A 20,035-nucleotide genomic window follows, 5' to 3' on the forward strand; every position below is an offset into this window, starting at 1 on the left:
ATTATAAATTCTTGGTAGGGGAATGTCCGAGGTTAAGTCTAAAACTAAGCTATTAGGCTTAGGACTTTAGACCAACAACAATAAGTTAGGGTCCTTTAATTCTTAGTAATACTGTGGAGACAATTAGGTCAAGGGCTTGTGAAGTTAGCATACATAGCTATTATTTGTGTCTCAGTTGGTTAATGTTAAAAAAAAAATTCGTTTGTGGTCTATGTTGTAAATGCTTTACAAGAAGTATCACCTGACCAAAAGATGGAATTGTTTTATGTGATATGAACTGTGTTAAAAATGAAAAATAAAAAAAAATAAAGTTAATAAAACAGTTCTTAAAATGCCAACCTCAGTTTTAGGTCAATTCCTAGTCATTTTAAAGGTGCCTTTTAAGGAATAACTGATCTGTGAATTTTGTTTGTTTGTGGTTGTTGTTTTCATTAAACTCTAGAGAATTTGGTAGTACTTTATAAACTCATCAAAATACTTTATAAAAATATCCAAATTATACTTTAGAAATGAAATAAATTCAATTATTCTTTTTTTCACAAATTTGGTTTCCAATAATTTTTTTTGTATCTTTGTTTTCAATTAATACCTGTACCTGTTTTTCATTTCATCGATCTCCAACATAGTCATGTTGGAAACAAATAGAGAGAGAGAGAGAAAAAAGAAAAAGAAAACAAGGTATGGTATTGACAATTCTAGGCCCCAAGGTCTGTGGCATCTTGCCCAAAAGAGGGTTCAACTTGTCCAATGTTAAATGTGTGGTTGGGAACTTGATTCTCCGCCCACCCCTCATCCTCTGTCCACTTTGCCTTAATCCAACACTTTTTACATTAGACTAGTTTAGGAGTCAGCAATCTTTTTGAATCAGTGTGCCAAGTGTTCATTCATTCACTTCTTTGGTGGTGGTGATGTGGGATAAGGGGGCTACAGAGGCTGAAGGAGCCTGCCTGATTCCTCCAAATTTGAGGAAGAGATGAATCCAGGGATATCCTAGAAGAATTCTCTGAAGCCTTAGTTCCCAGGAATCTTGATGATCTAGGGTGGTCAGGAGTCATAAGAGGAGGGCTCAAAACAAGTCTCTCCTCATATCTCTCCCACACCACCAGCCCCTATGGCCTTATAACCCATCTTTTGTGCCACCTTGGGCATGCAAACCACAGGTTGCCAAGCCCTAGACCAGCCCTGCCAACCACAAGCATCCTCTTCTCTTCCGGTCTGGCTAATCCTGTAGCAATCTGGTTATGGCCGCAGTGTGGGGTACAGATCCTCACTTCCTCTTCCTTTGCCTCGACTCCCCAGGACATGCGGCAGCTGGAGGAAGGTCAACAGAGCAGGGTTGAGGGGTCAAAGTTAGAGAGCCAGAGGGAAAGGGAGAGACTCTGGGTTCCAGGGTGTCTGAAGCCCAGCGTTCCACCCTCCCCCACTCCAGGGAAAATCACAGGAAGGGAGCTAGTTCAGATGCCAACTGTCCGCGGAGCCTGGGACCCTGGGCATGGGAAAGGGATTCAAACGCCGCTGTTGCTGGCGCCTTTCCCTCAGAGAGAGGCAGCCCTCTCTGCCTCTCTGTTTGCTGTTTGTTTGGGGCCTCACAAATAGGGCATTGAAAACACTTCCTGCAGCTGAATGACGCCCTGTGTCGCCTACCGCAGGCGGGCACTGTGGCCCAGCTCGCAGGCTGGCTGCCTTTGGGGGAAGCCTGCAGGGCGGGGTGGGGAAGAGGGGTTCCCGCAATGTCCTCTCCTCTCCCCAGGGAAGGAAGGAATCCTCTCTTCCCTTCAAGTAGTCTTTCTTCACTCTGGCCTGGGCAGCTTTGCTCAGACCGCTCCTGGGACACCAGGTCCCCTTCCTGCCTTGGAATCCAAAAACATCTCCCCCAGTTCGGAGGGTGGCTGGGGCATAGCAGGGGGTGGGGAGTGGGGAGGGAGGGAGGGCAGAGGCTTGGGTTATTAATAGTTTTCCTGACTCAGAGCCACCCCGTTATGCGAAACCAAGTAAGGTAACCCCCTCTTTGGAGACAAGATGCCTCTGGCTGTCAGCGATGGGCTGGGAGTGAGGCCCAGAAGGCGGGGTTAGCCCCGAGGGGTCGGGGCCATAAATAAGAGGGTCGCGTGTCAGGGAGATAAACATCAGGGGGTGCTGGGACTGAACAGAGTCGCCAGGGGCTGTCCGGAGCCGAGGGAGGCGGAGCGCCAGTGCCCAGGCCAGCGCCAGCGTCGGAGAAGCATCGGCATCGGCAGCGCCAGCGCCAGCGCCAGCAGGGGCATAGGCAGTGCCAGCGCTACAGCCAGCGCCCTCAGCAGCCGAGCCCCAGTCCAGCCTCAGCCCGAGAGCCCCGGGTGGGCAGCGGGACCAGGAGGGGCGCTCGCCTCTGCCTGGCGCGGCGCGGCCCGGGGTGCGCTCCGGGGCAGGGGGGCGCTGACAGCATGCTTGCCGCCCTCCGTGCCTGGTGGCTGTCCGGGTTGCTGCTGGGGCTCAGCCTACAGCTCCGGGCCCGGGTGGAGGCATGCAGCTGCGCCCCCGCGCACCCCCAGCAGCTGCTCTGTTCCTCGGCGATAGGTGAGTGCGCCCCGGGGCAGGCGGCCGGGATGGGGGGCGGCTCGCGGGACTGGTTGGCACCACTGCAAACTATCTCTGTATGTAGGACTGGAGCGGGTACGGGCCGTTCTTTTTGGTAATAAGCTTGTATGATCACAGATTGCCAGAGCTGGGAAGATCATTCCAGGCTAACCCCTCGCCCCCATTTTACAGTTGGGGGAACGGAGGTCCCAAAGAGAAGTAGGGATTTGTCCGAGGTCACATAGAGAGTTAATGGCAGAGGCGGGATTAGAAAGGAGGTCTCCTGACTTCCAGACTGGTGCTGTTGGCACTATCCCAGCTACACTGGGGAGGTGGGGGCGGGGGGACTCCAGAGCTTGCATATGGGTTATTAATAAGAGTTTACCCAATGGCTTTTATCTGGAGAAAACACTGCGGTCTCCTCCCACCCCCTCTCCCTCCTCCAAAACCAAACTCAACTCCCCTTCATACTCTTACACTGCTTCCTTCTTAACTCTTAAACGAAGGCATTGGGAGAGGACTCATTGCTATAGCAACATGTGACAAGTGGAAAGTCACTGGTTTTTATGGACAAAGAGAACGTACAAAGAGTCTTCCACAGCACCCAATGACCCATGGCATGGAATCACAGTTTGTTAGAGCTGGAAGGGAATCTAGAGATCTAGTACAAATTCTTTTTTTTTACAAATGGGGAAACTGAGGGCCAGGGACAGGAAAGGGTCCCAACACTTGTCTAGGAGGAGGGACTAGAACCGAGGTCTTTTTTTTTTTGTCTTGGGGGTAGGGGGCTCTTTCCACTACACCCCCACACTGCCTTCTCTGTCCATGCCTTTGTTCACCTAAGAAAGTTCAGTAAAGTGCAGAGAATATTGGAAGATCAAGCAGAGCCACTATTTTAAACATGGGTTCTTCCAGCCCAGGACCCATAGCTGCTGATGCAGAAAGTCGGGAGTTGGTGGTGGGTAAGGGAATGAGAATTAGAATTCGAGTAAGAGGTCCTAGGGTCCAATTCCTGCTGTAGACAAATCACAGCCTCTCTGGGCCTCAGTTTACTCATTTGTAAGATGAAAGAGTTGGACTAGGTGACCTCTGGGACCTCCTTTCAGCTCATCTCCTATGTGTACTGACTCCAGAACCTTCCCCATTCCATCCATTGCAAGACTGTTATTTTTTTTAATTAAATCATTGAATCCAGATTGATTTCTTGGGGTTGGCCTCTTTCTCTCTGAAGTGGAGTGCCAAGGTAGAGGAAAAACCCAAACAAAGTTAGAATCTGAAGAGTTCTCCTAAACAAGAACCCATTCTTTTCCCTCCCTCATGAGTAGTCATTGAGTCAGTGATGGAGAACTCTCTACTCCTTTCTACTTCTGGACTGTTTTGCTTTAGAATGGCGATCCTTGACGGGAAGGTTGCCTGTGAGACTTTCATTGTAGTTCTGTCTCTTCTACATGTCACAACCAACAGAGCTCCCTTACTATGTTTTACCTTCTTTCAGCTAGATCGTTCCTTTATTCTGTCTCATGGTAGCCTGGGTTTTAGTTTCCTTATCTGATGCCCTCAGACTTGTCGATGTTCTTTCTAAAATGTGGCACCCAGAACAGATCAAATTTCCAGGTAATAGTCTGAGCAGGAAGGGTTAGGAGCCCCTGTTCGGGACATTATGATTCCATCAGAGCAGCCTAAGAGCACAATGATGGTACATGTGACTCAGCTTGAATTTTAGCTGAAAACATGTCTTTTTCACATAAATTGTTGTCTAGGTGTGGTTTCCTCATCCTGCCCTTAGCATTTAGAACCAGAAGGCACCTCAGAGGTTTGTCCCAATTCCCTCATTTTACAGATGAGAAAACTGATGCCCAGAGAGGTGATTTAGCCAATATCACATACATATTAAGTATAAGAAACTTGGGACGCTTGACTTTTTAAACCTGAGTGTAGCACTTTACATTTATTACTATTAGATATAGACAATTATTTGTCCGTGTAGATTTTTTTTTGTCAGTCAACAAGCAGTTTACAACCATTTAAAAAAAACATATATGTGGAGTGTTGGAGACACAAAGAAAAAAAGAGACTAGTCCTTACTCTGAAGGAGCCCACAGTCTAATGGGGGAGAGAACATGCAAAAACAAGATGTATACAGGTTAAATTAGAGAGAATCAACAGAGGGAAGGCACTAGTATTAAGGGAGATCAGGAAAGGCTTCCTAAGAAGGTGGGATTTTAGATGAGAATTGACAGAATCTAGGAAGCAGAGATGAGGAGGAAAAAAGTTCCAGCCATGGGACAGCAAATGAAAATACATACATGAAAATATGCAAGAGTTGTGAGATGGTTTGTGTAATTCAAGGAACAGCAGAAAGGGCAGTACTTGGGGTGGGGGAGGGAGTATATGTAAGGAGCACAAAGACTGGAACAGTGGGAAGGGGATTTAAACAAAGGGTTTTATATTTGGTACTGGAGGTAATAGGGAGCCAGTAAAGGTGATTGACCAGGAGGGATGAGATGATCAGAATTTCACTTTTGGAACATCTGTTTGACAGCTAAGTGGAAGATGGACTGGGGTAAGAGATACTTGAGATAGGTAAACCAACCAGTAGGCTATTACATTATTCTAGGTGGAAGGTGATGAGGTCCTGAACCAGAGCAGGGGCAGTGTCAGAAGGGAGAAGGAGGCATATAATGATCAATGTTGCCAAGGTAGAAATGACAGGGCTAGCAATTGATTGGGGGAGAGAGGGGAATGGTGAGAGAGCAAGAGGGATTGAGAATAACACCTAAATTTTGAGCCCAGGTGACTGGGATGATGGTGATAACCTTGATAGAAATAGGAGAATTAGAAAAAGTGAAGGATTTGGGGATGGGGAAGATAATTTCAGTTCTAAACATGTTGAGGTTCTATGGGAAATCCATTTCAATCTTAAACATGTATGAAGTCTATGGGATAGCCAATTCAAAATGTCCAAAAGGCAGTGGGAGACATGAGACCAGAGGTCAGGAAAGAGGTTGATGTTGGACAAATAAATATGAGAATTACCTGCAGAGTTGATAGTTGAAATGATGGGAGCAGATGAGATCACCAAATAAAACTCTATAGATGTAGAAGAGAAGAGAACTCAGGACAGAGCCTTGGGGGCCACTCCATCCACTGTTCACCGGTGCGATCAAATGAAAGTCTAGCAAAGGAGACTGAGAAGAAATGGTCAGGTAGATAGGAGAACCAGCAGAGAAGAGTGCCTTGAAAATGTAGACAGAAGAGAGTATCAAGGTGAAGGAGGGTGATCTACGATGTCAAAGTCTGCAGAGATTTGAGGAAGGATGAATGAAGACTGAGAAAAAGTCATTGGATATGGCGATTGAGGATTCTTGGTAATTCTAGAGAGAGCAGTTTCAGTTGAGTGATGAAGTAGAAAGCCAGACTGTAGAGAGTTAAGAAGGGAGGATGAGAAAAGGGAAGAGGAGACATTAATTATGGATATCCTTCTCTAGGAGTCTGGCCAGAAAAGGGAGAAGAGTGATAGGACAATAGCTAGCAGGGATGCCATCCAGCATGGTACAGACCCCTCCCAATTAGCAACACTTAGTTAATTTTGAGCCGTTCACATAGTTTGGTTCCAAGAAATCAAAGTTTTACTGCAGTTCCCACTCTGTCACTGCCTGGACTATTTAGAGCCTCCTGACCTTCAGAACTCATGGATGAGAAGGCTTTTTAATGGGATGCCTTCCTTTCTTTCTTCAATGTCCTCCACACAACTGAGACCTGATCACTCCAAAATCTTCAGGCAAAGAGATATGGGAAAAAAAAAAGTGGGCATGCTGTGGTCCCTTCCATTCCCTGGCTCCGCATTCTAGCCAGAGTGTCTATAAACTGCTCATTACCATAGCCAATGTAGAACGTGAATTTCCAACCCTACCGCCAATTAGCATTTCTATGGCCTGAGGAATCCTTTCTGCATACTGAGTAATGGCTTTCTGGACCTGACAGGACATTTTTGTGGCCTCAGCTCTGTTTGTGACTAGCAGTTAGTCCTGTTCAGAAGGGCTGTGTTTGGAGCATTTTTTGGGGGGTTATCTACTCAAAACACCAGGGATCTAGTGAAGTGGAGGAGGGAGATCATTAAGGATAATAAATATGGCATTAGTGGAAAACGATTTCAAATCTGCCTTTTAACACTTCATAGTTGTGTGATCCAGAGCAAGCCACTTAACTTTTCTGAGCCTCAGTTTCCTCATCTGTAAAAGGAGTATAATAATAGCACCTACCTCTTATTGTTGTTCAGTCATGTCTGACTGACCCATTTGGGGGTCTTCTTAGCAAAGATGCTGGAGTGGTTTGTCATTTTCTTCTCCAGTTCATTTTATAGATGAGGAAACTAAGGCAACCAGGGTGAAGTGACTTGCCCAGGGTCACACAGCTGGAAAGTGTCTGAGGCCAGATTAGAACTGAGGAAGATGAGCTTTCCTGATTCCGGGCCCAGTGCTCTACTCACCGCACTATCTAGCTGCCACCACCTCCCTAGGGTCATATTTTTAGAACTGGAAGGGACTGTAGAATTCACGTGGTCATTTTAGAGATGAGGAAACAGATTAAGTGACTTGCTCAGGGTCACATAGGTAGAATCTGAACCCATGTTTTTGCCTTCAATTCCATCATTTTTTCTATTATTTTGTGTTGACTCTTAGGTCAACTCAAGTCAAGTTGGAATTATCAATGCAATAATCATTGATCAAGCTCCTACTATATACTCCCCCCAAAAGCCCCCAAAACTGACAGTCCCTACCCTCAAGGAACCTACATGAGGATGGCCTGAGATGAAATATATGAAGCTAAGACATTGTATAAATATTAGCTATCATTACTCTGAGTCGTTTTCCTGATGAAACTGTTGATGGGTAAGCAGGAGACTAGGTGGGGATTGCATTGGATAACACTCAGTGCCGGAGACAGGGAGGACCCTGAGATGGGCAACGTGCTCTGGTCAATGCCTTTGTGGGATACTCCCCAAACTCAAGCTTGAAGGGACCGTGTACTCCAACACCTTCATTTTACAAATGAGAAAACTGAGGGTTCCCGGGGTATAATGATTTTCCAGGAGATGAATTGTACCCAGATGCTCTATTAGCACATCAAATTCAGTGTGGCCAAATCTGAACTCATCATTTTAGCTAATAAACCTACTCTTCCTGCAAACCTTGTTATCTGGGTTGGTGACACCATCATCCTCTCAGGAAGCCAAGTTCATAACTTCAGAGACATCTAGTCTACCTACTACCTTTCTGTACCACTGTCTCCCCATTCCATCAATTACCCAGTCCAGCTAATTCTCCTTCTACTTCACATCTCCAACATCAGCTCCCTGATTGCCATTTACATTAATGGCATCAAACTCAAGTAGAAATGGGGCCACTAAATCATACAAAAGGATCCCTGACGGCTGCATGTTGACATATTAGCATTATCTAAACTCTGTTGTGGGGGCAGCTAGGTAATGCAGTGGATAGAGCACAGAGCATGGAGTCAGGAAGACCTGAATTCAAATCCAGTTTCAGACACTTTAAGTACTAGCTGTGTGTTGTTGGGCAAGTCATAGCCCTCTCCTTAGCCACGCCTCCTCTGGTCCCTCCAATATTTGCTTGGTTTCAGTTTCCTCATCTGTAAAATGAGCTGGTGAAAAAAATGGCAAATCACTCCAGTATCTTTGCTAAGAAAACCCTAAATGGGGTCACACAAAGTTACAAGTGAAACAAGTGAACAACCACAAATTCTCTATTGTGTTTTTATGTCCTTTCTCAAACATTTCCCAATTCCATTTTAATCTGGCTCCAAGTATATCTGACCCCAATCCTCCCCACACAGTGTATTTAACACATCCATTTTACATAGCTCATAGCTTGCTTCAAGCTCTTGTTACTTGTCAGCTGTACTATGGTAATAGCCTTCCAATTGGTCTCTCTAAGTCAGGTATTTCCCTGCTACAATCTATGCTCCACAGAGCTATGGAGTTAAAACACAGGCCTGAACCTTTCCCAGAACCATCAGTGTGGTTCTTTGCTGCCTTTAGAAAAACATGCAAATTCCTCACCCTGACATTTTAAGGCCCTTCACAATCTGGTGCCAGACTTTCATGCACCCTGAATTCCAGAAAAATGGACCTGCTAACTGTTCCCCATGTTCTCTCTCTTGCCTTTGTTAAAAAAATGTGGACTGTGTTTTTAATCGGTGGAGAGTTTCAGGTGAGGAATTCCCTCTACTAACAAATATCAACACCTCCTCTCCTGCTAAGTACAGTCTTGGAGAGTTTCTGGGGCACTGAGAGCATCTTGCCCAGTCAGTCCATAGCTCCATGTGTGTTGAACCCAGGGCTTCCTGATTCTGAGGCTAGCCATTCCCCCAGCACACCAGGCCACCAAACATCTTCTGTTTTTCAGAATCCTTCTCTTCTTTCGAGTTCAGCTAGACAGCCTTCTTCTTAGCCACGCCTCCTCTGGTGCCTCCAATATTTGCGCCTCTCCTGCCTCAATTTCCCCAGAGTGCTTTGCAAGATGTTTCCCTTGCTACTTCACTCTCTACTTTGTACATGGCTCACCTGTGTACATGCTGTGTCCCCCTGCGAAATGTTGGCTCCTTGAAGGTGGGGCCTGCCTTGAAGGGAACAGGCCCACGATAAGTGTTTGTCGAGCTTATAAGGGATAACTAAAGAAGGGGGGATGGTGAGCTGAGCCAGAGAAGAGAAGACTTGGGGAGAGGGGAAGAGAATTCCCTTTGAATAGATGGAGACACATTAAGTGGAAGAAGGAAAAGACTCAGCCCATGGCTTTCCTGAGGGCAGAGCTTAGAGCCTGGGGTGACAGTTACTGGGATCTCAATATAAGGACAATTGTCCAAATGACACGGTAGACTGCTGTCACCTTATGAGATAATGATGTTCATTATGTATTCAAGTAGAGGTCAGATGTGCAGCAGTCAAGAATGCTGAAGAAGGAATTTCTAAATCAGATCAGGGGCAGGGGTATTGATGAGGGGACCTTTATAAGTGACTTATCAGTGACATAGAGCACTGCCCCTGGAGTCAAGAAGACCTGAATTCAAATCTGGCCTCAGACACTCACTAGCTGTGAGACCCTGGGCAAGTCACTTAAATGCTGCCTGCCTCAGTTTCCTCCTCTGTAAAATGGGAACGATAATAGCACTCACCTACCTCATGAGGGTCAAAATCAAATGAGATAATATTTGTCACGCACTTAGCATGGTACTAGTAGGTGCTTAATAAATCATCTTCCTGTCTCCTTCCATTTCCCTTCCCTTCTAACTCTGAGATTTGGAGCTTCTGGTACTCAAGTGAGCTTTGGCATATACTTGTGTTCCTGTCCCTTCCTACAAGAGCACAAGGTCTTGCTAAGGCTGCTCTAACTCCTCCAGTAGGTGCCAAGGCTAGACCACTACTTGATCTCAGTAGTCTTCCTGCCTTCCTGTCTCCCCTAGTACCAGCCACAACAACGATATCACTTTAAGGTTGGCAAAAAAAGCACTTTACACCTATTTTATTACTTTATCCTCACAATGATCCTGGTAGGTAGATACCAGTATTATCTCCATTTTACAACTGAGGAAATTGAGGCAGACAGGTTAAGTGACTTGGGCAGGGTCACACAGCTAGTAGTAATACTAACGATAATAGTTAACATTTACTAGGCACCCACTATGTACCAAGCACGGTCCTAAGTGCTTTACAATTGTTAACTCATATGATCTTTACAACAGCCCTGTAAGATAGGGGCTATTATTATCAGCATTTTACAGATGAGGAAACTGAGACAAAAAGAGGTTAAAGTGGTTCACCCAGGGTCATGCAGCTAAATGATGGAGACTAGATTGGAACTTAGGTCTTCCTGACTCCAAGTCCAGTGTTCTATCCACTGAACCATCTAGCTGTTCCATGCCACAGAGATGGAGGGGGCAGGGAGGGGGAGAAACAGGAATGAAACAAGAAATTCCAGCTCAGGACACTGATGATATCCCCTAAACTTGCTTAACGGCCAGGGAGAGTCTATAAGCATGACGTTATAATTGTAGCCATGACATCAAAACTCTAACCATGATGTCATAAGCATAATCACAGCTCTGATAATATTCTAATTGTAGCCATGAGATAGCTATGACTGTAACATGGCTGTGGCATCTCTATAATAATGATGTCATAATTTTAATAACTGTAACCACAACATCATCATTATACTCTTGGCATCATAACTATGTCTGTGATATAATCATGACATCATAAATGTGATCATGATGTCACAATGGTGACCATGACATCATGACATATTGTAACATTGTAGCAATAATCAGATCAGGACATCTTTGTGGTTTTTCAAATTTCTTTTCTGTACATTATCACCTTGAACTTTCACGAAGAGTCTGAGAGGGAGAAAGAGTGGGTGCTGTAACTCTCATGGGATAGATGAGTAGAGAAGGAAAATGACTTGCCTAAGGTCACACAGCTCTGGCAGGGCCAGGACCTTGTTCATCTACTGAGCCTCTGCTATACCATACATGTTGCAGTATCACCTGAACCCTTTAAAACTATAATTCAGTGTTGAAAACTAAAAATAAATAAATAAATTAAAACAAAGTGTAGCTCAAAGAAGCATTTTTTTTATGTGATCTATTTCTGTTTGACTTTTCATAGAACAGATATTAAAAACTTCAAACACCCCATCTCTAGTTTGGGATTTCATGAGTCCTGTCTTGCTTCGGTCTTTCAGGATAATTGACATGGGAGCTCCTGGCTCATCTAATTTCTGAGATCCACCATAAGCTTCTCAGGCTGCTGAACCTCTATACCACTAAAGGGACCTTGCTCTTTTTTCTCTTGCAGTGATTCGAGCCAAAGTGTCTGGTGAAAAAGTGGTCCCAGCCAGTGATGACCCGGCTAACCCCCAGAAAATGATCCAATATGAAATCAAACAGATAAAGGTACAAGGGGAATGGCCAGAAATTCCCTTCCTTTTGGTTTTCTGCTAGGGATCCATGTTCTGGGAAGGGCTGGCACATGGAAGGAACAGAATGGACTCAGTCCTGGGGAACCCCAAGAGGACGCAATCAGGGTGCAAGGAGAGCTGCAGTGGTCAGCACATTACAACAGATCTAGATCAATAGTGTAACCTCATTTTACACTCAGAGAAACCGAGGCAAGAAGAATGACTTGCCCAAGGTCCCAGAGTGGGTCTGTGTATGATGGCACCACCTAATTGCCTTACTGGCACACAGTAAATGCTTAATAAATGCTTGTTTCCTTCCTTCCACATAGAGCATCTCCTATCATCTTCATAACAACCGTATGAAGTAGGTCATGTTTTCCCCATTTTATAGATAAAGGAATTGAAACTCAGGGAAGGGGAAATGACTTGTTTAAAGTCACCCAACATATGAATGGCAAATTAGGACCCAAATTTAAATCCTCAGAATCTAAGGCCAGAGATCCTTCAATATCTGTCTCAATTCAGTCAACATTCAATAAACATTCACTGAGTATCTTTTGTGTACAGATCCTTGTGTGTACAGCCTCAATTTATTTAAATCTATTTAAATTTTTAAACTTTATATGAAAAAAATTTAAAAAATTTTTAATTTATAATTTTTTAAAAAATTTACTTATTTACTTTTTGAGACTAGGGACCTTAAAACTTTCAAACTCATGCCACCCAAAATAGACACAGAGATAGGGAGACACATGCATACACATATATCTGCTAGTGCCACACACGTATATGCACACACATGACTTTTAGGTAGAATTGCTCTAACTTCTTATAATTGCCCAGTAAAGACTTTTAAGACTTTGTTTAATTTTTTGTAACTTTCATAAATTTGATTATACTTCTTGGAACTGACCACGTGGGCCAGATGACATCAGGTTAAGAGCCAAATTTGGGTTGTGAACTGGAGTCTTATTCTTAATCTAAAGACATTAGTGACTTAGTGATGACCTTAGTACAAATATTATACTGTAGGTTAGAACTCAGATCTGTGCCTGCAAAATACAAAAATCTGCTGCTATGTAGGGCAGACCCCTAGAAACTTGTAATGCATGGCTGCTTCGGTGATCTTTCTTAGCCATGACCAGCCTTCCACATCTGTAGCAAAGGAGGCTGCACACGTGACTCATCTGGAGTGGTGGGAAAGAAAGTCTTCTTTCCCAAAAATATCATCACTTGTCATTGTTTCCTGATATTCTACTGTTAGATAGTCATTCCTTTTGCTAAAGACATTGTCTCACTTTAAAACACAAATGACCTTGGCAAAGATTAAGCTTCCTAAGTTATTTATATCTTATTATCATGAGATTCTCATTTTCTTTCCTGAGAGGTTTAGGAAGGAGGATGAGGAAGGAAGAGAAGTGAAAATATAGGAGGCAATTCTAAAAACTGAGGTTAGGCTGTAGCAGTCTCTTCCTTATCCCCTTATAGCAGAGGTTCTTAACCTTTTTATGTCATGGACCCTTTTGCAATTTGGTGACGCTCATGGACTCCATCTCAGAATAATGCATAAAATAAAATATATATGATAAAGGAAGCCTATTATATTAAATATAGTTATTAAAATTTTAAAAAATTCATAGATCTGAGGTTAAAGATCTTTATTTAGAATCATCCTTGGAGGGAAGGGGTAAATAGAATACCTGTAACTCAGCTCTCTTCAAAGTTGTATCCCTGACCCTGCATCAGAGCCCTGAGAGTTCCTTCCCACCAACTGGAATGACCTGAGATTCTCTTTTCATGAAAATTGGCTTAGCTGGGCCTGTTGCACTCCCATGATTCCTACTGACCTTTCCAGTTGTTAGTGATGTAAAAGTGAGGCATTCATGCATGTATTTATTTTGCCATAAAATTTTTGTATCTTCTCACCCAAATTTGCTTTTCTGAATTTGTCTTGTAGATGTTTAAAGGGTTCGATAAGGTGAAGGATGTTCAGTATGTCTATACACCATTAGACTCCTCTCTGTGTGGGGTCAAGTTAGAAGCCAATAAGAAGAAGCAGTATCTCCTCACTGGTAAGTCACTCAGGTCAATGAAAAGGCAAAGCAAAGCCTCTCACTCTGTAGCTTGAGGCTTCTGGCTCCATGGGGTTGGACTGGTTCAATCAATCAATATCCATCAATAAGCATCATTAAGTGTTTACTGTGTTCCAGGCACTGTGTTAAATGCTGGAATGGTTGGGGCCCTCCAATCAATGCTCAGTTGGATTTTCTTTTGAACAGAAAGAACCTATTTCAGCGAGAGGCAAAATCATAGCATCTTATGGTTAGAAAGTCCACCCTTCTCTAGGAATGTCCTCTGTAGAATCTTTGATAAATGGCCATCTAATCTCCATTTGAACGCTGTTTTCGATGGTAAACTCACTATCTCCACAAGACAGTTTGTGTCATTGTTGGACAACTTATAACTGCCAGAAAATTCTCTTTTTATGTTAAAACAAAGTCTGCCTTCCTGTAAAACTTCTATCCGTTGATAGCAGTCCAATTCCACACACTGACCCTACAACTGTTTGGAGTTTGTGATTATTCTATCCTTGTCCCTGAATCTTCTCTTTTTCACACTGACCTACCCCAGGATCTCCAATCATTCCTTGGTTTTCAGTTCTTCTACCCTCCTTGTCTTCTTCTGGACCTGCTCCAGTTTGCCAATGTCTCTCTTACTGAACACAATATTCCATATAAGGTTCTGACCAGACCAGAAGTGGATAGAACCATTACTTCTGGACATTATTTAAATCTTTCATGGCCATCTATCTAATCTAGTTAAACCTCTCCCAAATCTTAGAATCACCTTTAAAGCAGGCTTATTCAGTCTTTGCTGTCATACCATTTGATGGTAAGATCCCACCATGCTATTATTGGCCAACCATCAAAAAGCATTTGATTCATTACATTGGAATATCATCTTAAAGACTCTCTTCCAACAAGATACCTCTGTGTGCACAAATCACAACCAAAACCAAGATTCCTAGGGTGATGTAACAACACAAAAAAACCTTATTCAGTGAGTTTCTGGTGATCAGTATCAGGTGAGATATGAAACAGAGAGAGGTATTTTCACCCAAAGGTGTTCACCACCATCATGGTAGAGATCCAGCAATAAGTCCAAATGGAATAGAGTTGGATCCTCTGGGTGCTTGGGTGTTTGGGTATGACATTGTTCTGATGGCATCATGTTCTAGAAGCCTGAAGAACCTCCTAATGAGATCTATAATCACTCCAAAAGAGTTTGACCTTACATTCAAAGACAAGAAACTAAGAGGATGAAGAATGTCCAGTATCTAAGATAATGATAATGGATAGAAAACCTATGGAGCTCATTCACCTTTGTATATGTGTGTGTATACAGTAAATATGTGTATATATATAAAATATGTATATATAATTATATAAAATATATGCACACATATGTGTATGTATAGGTGTATATAGTTTGATATATACAACTTATATATATAAACATAATATCATGCAATATGAATGTATATATACACATATATACATAATGTGTATAGGGACTATATAGTCCCTATTACGGTCAGGAATTCCTGAGTTCTAAACTTGCCTCACAAACTTCTTCGCTGCATAACCTTGGTCAAGTCACTTAACCTCTATTTGCCTCAATTTTATTATCTACGAAATGAGGGGTAATAATAATCACCTACCTCCCAAGGTTGTTGGGAAGATAAAATGAGATCATATTTGTAAAATGTAAGTAAAGTGCTCTATAAACACTAGCAGAAGAAGAAACCTGGTATTAATGGCCTACTTTGGATCTGCAGGTTTCCAGAGAGTAGAGGTGGTGGTGAATCCACACTGTCATCTGCCTTGGGTCATTTGTGTATTATTTGCCCCAAACCAGGATTTGATAGGATTCAGTCCCTTAAGGATCTGCAGAACCAGGGAGGCCGTGAGGCTGTGCAGAATGAAGAAATGAAATCTCCAATTCTGGGCCTGTGTCTTTGACCTTGGACAAATCAATCGGTTTTCATGGGTTGTTATTTATCTATAAAACAGAATTAGATCATCTCTAAGTCTTCTTCCCAGCCTCAGTTTTCTGATCTGTGAATCACTCTGTGTTCAGCACTATGCTAGGCACTGAGGGTGAGGACAGAAGGTATACAGGACATAAATAACCACTGCCCTCTAGAAATGTACTGCCTAGTTATGGACATGAGGCACATGCATGCGAGTGATGTGGTGGTTGGCTAATGACTTTCTCTCCTTCCTGCAGGTCAGATTCAAGAGAATGGCAAAGTATTCATTAATATGTGTAATTACATAGAGCCCTGGGACGACCTGTCCTTGTCACAGAAAAAGAGTCTGAATCATCGTTACAACATTGACTGTAGCTGCAAGGTCAGTGGGAACAAAGGGTCATGGGGCAGGGAGAAGGGAAGGCTGGGTCTGTAGAGGATGATTCTGCTCATAGATCCCCCCACAGGGGTTAGAAGATAGGAAATCCAGGATCAGAGAACAACAGAGCTAAAATTATTCCCCTTTCATTCATGAGTAACTGAGGTTCAGAGAAATTGCCTGCCCAAGGTTAAAAGTGGGCAATGACCACTTTTAGGATCAGGGTACTCCGACATGTATATGTATATGTGTGTATGCATACATATACACACATATATGTACTTTAATTCCTACATGGTCTTACTTAACTTATCTGAGCATTACTTTTGTCATCTGTAAAATAGGGTCAAAGTAGATGACCCTTGAATCTTTGAGCCCAAGGTGGTGCAGAGGCTTTCTTTAGAAGTTACATTCTCTGCTCCAAGGGACACTGGCCAAGGAACATAGTGTGAAAGATTCCTACTGAGATCTTTTATTTCCTTCAACAGAGGAAGCAAAAGAAAAAGTTTACAAAGTGTATTTTGCAAGCTAGCCAAGGAAAGAGTAGGAGAAAAGAGAAAATAAGAATCCTTTGCAGTTGGGAGACAGAAGATACTAGTTCTGAATCATGTTCTGCTAAGAACTCATTCTGCCTAGGCTATGTCGAGTAACTTCCATGAGCCTCAGCTTCCTCAGATGTAAAATGAGGAGATGAAACCTGCAGCTATATAGTGCAATGGATAGAGCACTGGGTCTGGAGTCAGAAGAACCAGAATTCAATTCTATCCCTACCCATTTTCTAGCTGTATGACCCTAGACAAGTCACTTAACCCCTATTTGCCTCAGTTTCCTAAAATAGGGATGATAATAGCCCTTACCTCCCAAGGTTGTGAGGATCAAATATAATAAGATGTTATTATTATTTATAATAATTATAAAGCTCTTAGCACAGTTCCTGGCATGTAATAGGCACTATATATATATATGTTAGCTGTTGTTATTATCTTTAAGGTCCCTTCCATGTCTAAGATTACTTTATTCAGAGATTCTTGAGTTTAAACATATTCTCATAGATTCACAGATCCAGAGACCATCCTCTGGATGAGGCAACCCCTCTTTTTATACACCTGAGTAACTTGAGGCCCAGAGAGACTTAGTGACTTACCCAAGGTCACATAGGTGATTATCATCAGAGTCAGGATTTAAACCCAGGTCCTTTGACTCAGAAAGTCAGTGAATGTTCTATAATACCACCTGACCCCTCATGTTCTGTTCTGTTTAGATCATCACCTGCTACTCTGTGCCTTGCTCTGTCTCGGCCCCCAATGAGTGTCTCTGGACAGACTGGCTGATTGAGCGGAAACTCTATGGGCATCAGGCCCAGCATTATGCTTGTGTTAAGCGCAGTGATGGAAGTTGTGGCTGGTACCGGGCTGGCCTCCCCCCTGAGAAGGACTTCATTGATATCAGTGAGCCCTAGAGAGAAGCATTACCACACACTCAGCCCCAGCCCCTGAGTGGCCTGGAGGCCAGATCCATCCATCCATCCATCCAACCATCCTTCCATCCATCCATCCATCCATCCATCCATCCATCCATCCATCCATCCATCCACTCATCTGTCCATCTGTCCATCCCTGCACAGCTTTCCACTGCTTAACGTAGCTGTCAACTTCATGGAAGGTACCAATGTATGTGGAACCAGCGGCTGGGTGAGAAGAGGGTTCACACTCTTGGCGGTGGCTGTTTGAGAACGTCAGTCAGACTTGGGCTCCAGAGTCCCTCTCTGTGTTGGGAAAAACAGGGCCGTCCCAGCCAAAGGGCCATCGGCCTATTCCCTCTGCTTTAGTTTGTTTCTGTTACTGAGCAGGTTCTGAAAAAAGGACTCCCACATAACGATGAATCAATCTTTCTGATTGGGCTGGGGCTTGTTTCTGTCCCGCCCCAAAAACAAAATGTTGAAACACGAACAAAAGTGTTTTCCATGTCTGGAGCAGACATACAGCATGTGCACAAATTATTAATAGCCCTATGTTGTACAAAGGTAACCACTGTGGTCAAGGCAAGTGGAATGGGTTGATTTGGGGGAATGATTAAAAAGCATCTTGTACCCTTGGTGTGTGTGGAGGTCTTTTCTCAATTCATGTCTCCTAGCAAGGCCTGGACAGAACCAGCTGTTGCTTGCTGATATGGGATAATTAACGGTGGGCTGGGGTGCCCTGGGAATCCCCTACTTCCACCCAATGCCAAAATTCTTTCTTTAACATCCATGACTGATGGACTGCCAGCTTGTGCTCCAAGATTCCAAGACAGTCCAAGTCTACTAATTGTCAGAAAGAGCTTTTATATATTAAACCAGCCTGGGTTTCCCAGTAACTTTCACCCTCTGGAGTTTGTTGGACCCTCTGAAGCACTTCAGAAGTCCAGCCCTTCAATCTGAAAACCTTAATGCTCCTATAATCCCTTCAAACATTTCCTCACATAATAGACTTCCCTCTCCACCACATTCCCATAAAAATAGGCTTCCATGTACTTGCAGGTGCCTACATTTCTACCATTTGAGCTTCCTTCTCTTAGCATAACCCAGGGAATCTTAATCTTTCTTCTTTTATAGACCCCTTTGATAGTCTGGGGAAGCCTATGGTCTCCCTCCTCAGAATCATGCTTTTAAGTACAATAAAATAAAACAAGAGGGGAGTATAAAGGAAAGCAATTCCACTAAAATAAAGCTATATTAAAGTATACTTAAACTAAGTTCACAGACCTCCAGTTAAAACCCTGGAATCCAAACAAAGGCCGCTGCTCACTGTTAAAATGCAAATGTTGCCACTGCCCCAGAAGGTGCATCCAAATCCTCTCTTTCTGGAGAGGGGTGGATATCCAGACTTGTGATTTCGTAAATGTAGGGAACCCCCAGTTAGGAAATTTACCCTGCCAATGCGGATTAGTTACTGTTTTATTTCTTAGGGTCTGAGAGAATTGCTGGGGAGGAGAGGATGCACTGAGGGACCAAGGGACTTGCCCAAGGTCTCACAATCATAGGCAGGAATTAACTTGAATCCAGGTTCCCCTGACATTAAGGCAGGCTGGCTGTTCACTGCATCAGGATGCTTCTCCTACTGGAATCTCCTATGTATTCATTAGAATAGAGAGAGAGCAGATTTTGACAGTAAGGAAGGGAACCATAAGGTGATTTGATACCAGCTGAGTGGGTGGAAGGGGAGAGGGATGAACAAGCAGTGAATGGCATTGAAGGAAGAAAAAACACTGAAAGGTGAGGTTGGCTGTCCTAAAGACAAACTCTGCTGGTTTCATCATTTTTCCAAGGGTAAACCCTGTGTGGTGGTTATAGGCACAGGGTGTCCCAAATGACTTCATGCAAGATTACACCTGCGTGAAGACTTTTGGGAGGCTTGCAGATAGGAGCCGTTAAAAAAAAGCTCATAATTAGTATTGGCAATGACTTATCCAAGTTTTACGTAGTTCAGTGGATAGAGATAGATAGATGACAGATACATACGTACATAGATGATAGATAGATAATAGATAGCTAGATAGAAAAAATGGAGATAGATTGCTAGACAGACAGACTGATAGACAGATACACACATACATACGTGACTATGACAGGCTTCTACCTCTACCCTCAACCTGACCAGAGAACACAACTCTCTGACATCCTCTCCAAAGGTCTGTTCACTCTATTACATACTACCTGTGTGACAATCGCTTCAGTTTTCTGTGTCTTGGTTTCCTCATCTATAAAATCAGTGAGTTGCACTCATTGGCCTCTGAGGTCTCCTCCAGTTCTAAATCTATACTCCTCCAAAAAGGAAAAGACCTTGTACCCACCGTCTTTCTCTTTCTTTGGAGGCAATGATGGTCAGGGTCACACAGCTACTAAGTGTCTGAGGCCAAATTTGAACTCATATCCTCCTGACTCCAGGGCTGGTGCTCTATCCACTGCACCACCTCGCTGCCCCATGCTCACTATCTTTTTAAGTTATCAGGGATAGGAACTAAAACTTTTCAGGATTCCCCAACCAGCCATCACCTAACTCTCCATAGGGCTTGGCAGACAGACAAGGCAGATGTTTCTGCTTTATT

General features: G+C 43.4%; 2 protein-coding genes across 2 annotated transcripts in view; one reads left to right on the plus strand and one right to left on the minus strand.

Annotated features, from left to right (window-relative positions):
- Positions 1–20,035, minus strand: part of SYN2 (synapsin II) — a 255,075-nt gene that overhangs the window by 51,971 nt on the left and 183,069 nt on the right. The window lies entirely within an intron of this gene.
- TIMP4 (TIMP metallopeptidase inhibitor 4) lies at positions 1,897–18,043 on the plus strand. Its single transcript, XM_072598464.1, has 5 exons — positions 1,897–2,556; positions 11,435–11,532; positions 13,495–13,609; positions 15,828–15,952; positions 17,211–18,043. The coding sequence occupies exons 1-5, from the start codon at positions 2,424–2,426 to the stop codon at positions 17,406–17,408; spliced, it is 669 nt and encodes a 222-aa protein (XP_072454565.1). The 5' UTR covers positions 1,897–2,423; the 3' UTR covers positions 17,409–18,043.

Source organism: Notamacropus eugenii, chromosome 3, assembly GCF_028372415.1.
Source record: "Notamacropus eugenii isolate mMacEug1 chromosome 3, mMacEug1.pri_v2, whole genome shotgun sequence".
Lineage (NCBI taxonomy): Eukaryota > Metazoa > Chordata > Mammalia > Diprotodontia > Macropodidae > Notamacropus > Notamacropus eugenii.

Coding starts and splice junctions, on each gene's coding strand:
- TIMP4 (XM_072598464.1), top strand. CDS start 2,424: ATGCTTGCCGCCCTCCGTGCCTGGTGGCTGTCCGGGTTGCTGCTGGGG. Junction 2,557..11,434: donor GCTCTGTTCCTCGGCGATAG/GTGAGTGCGCCC, acceptor TTTCTCTTGCAG/TGATTCGAGCCAAAGTGTCT. Junction 13,610..15,827: donor GAAGCAGTATCTCCTCACTG/GTAAGTCACTCA, acceptor TCCTTCCTGCAG/GTCAGATTCAAGAGAATGGC.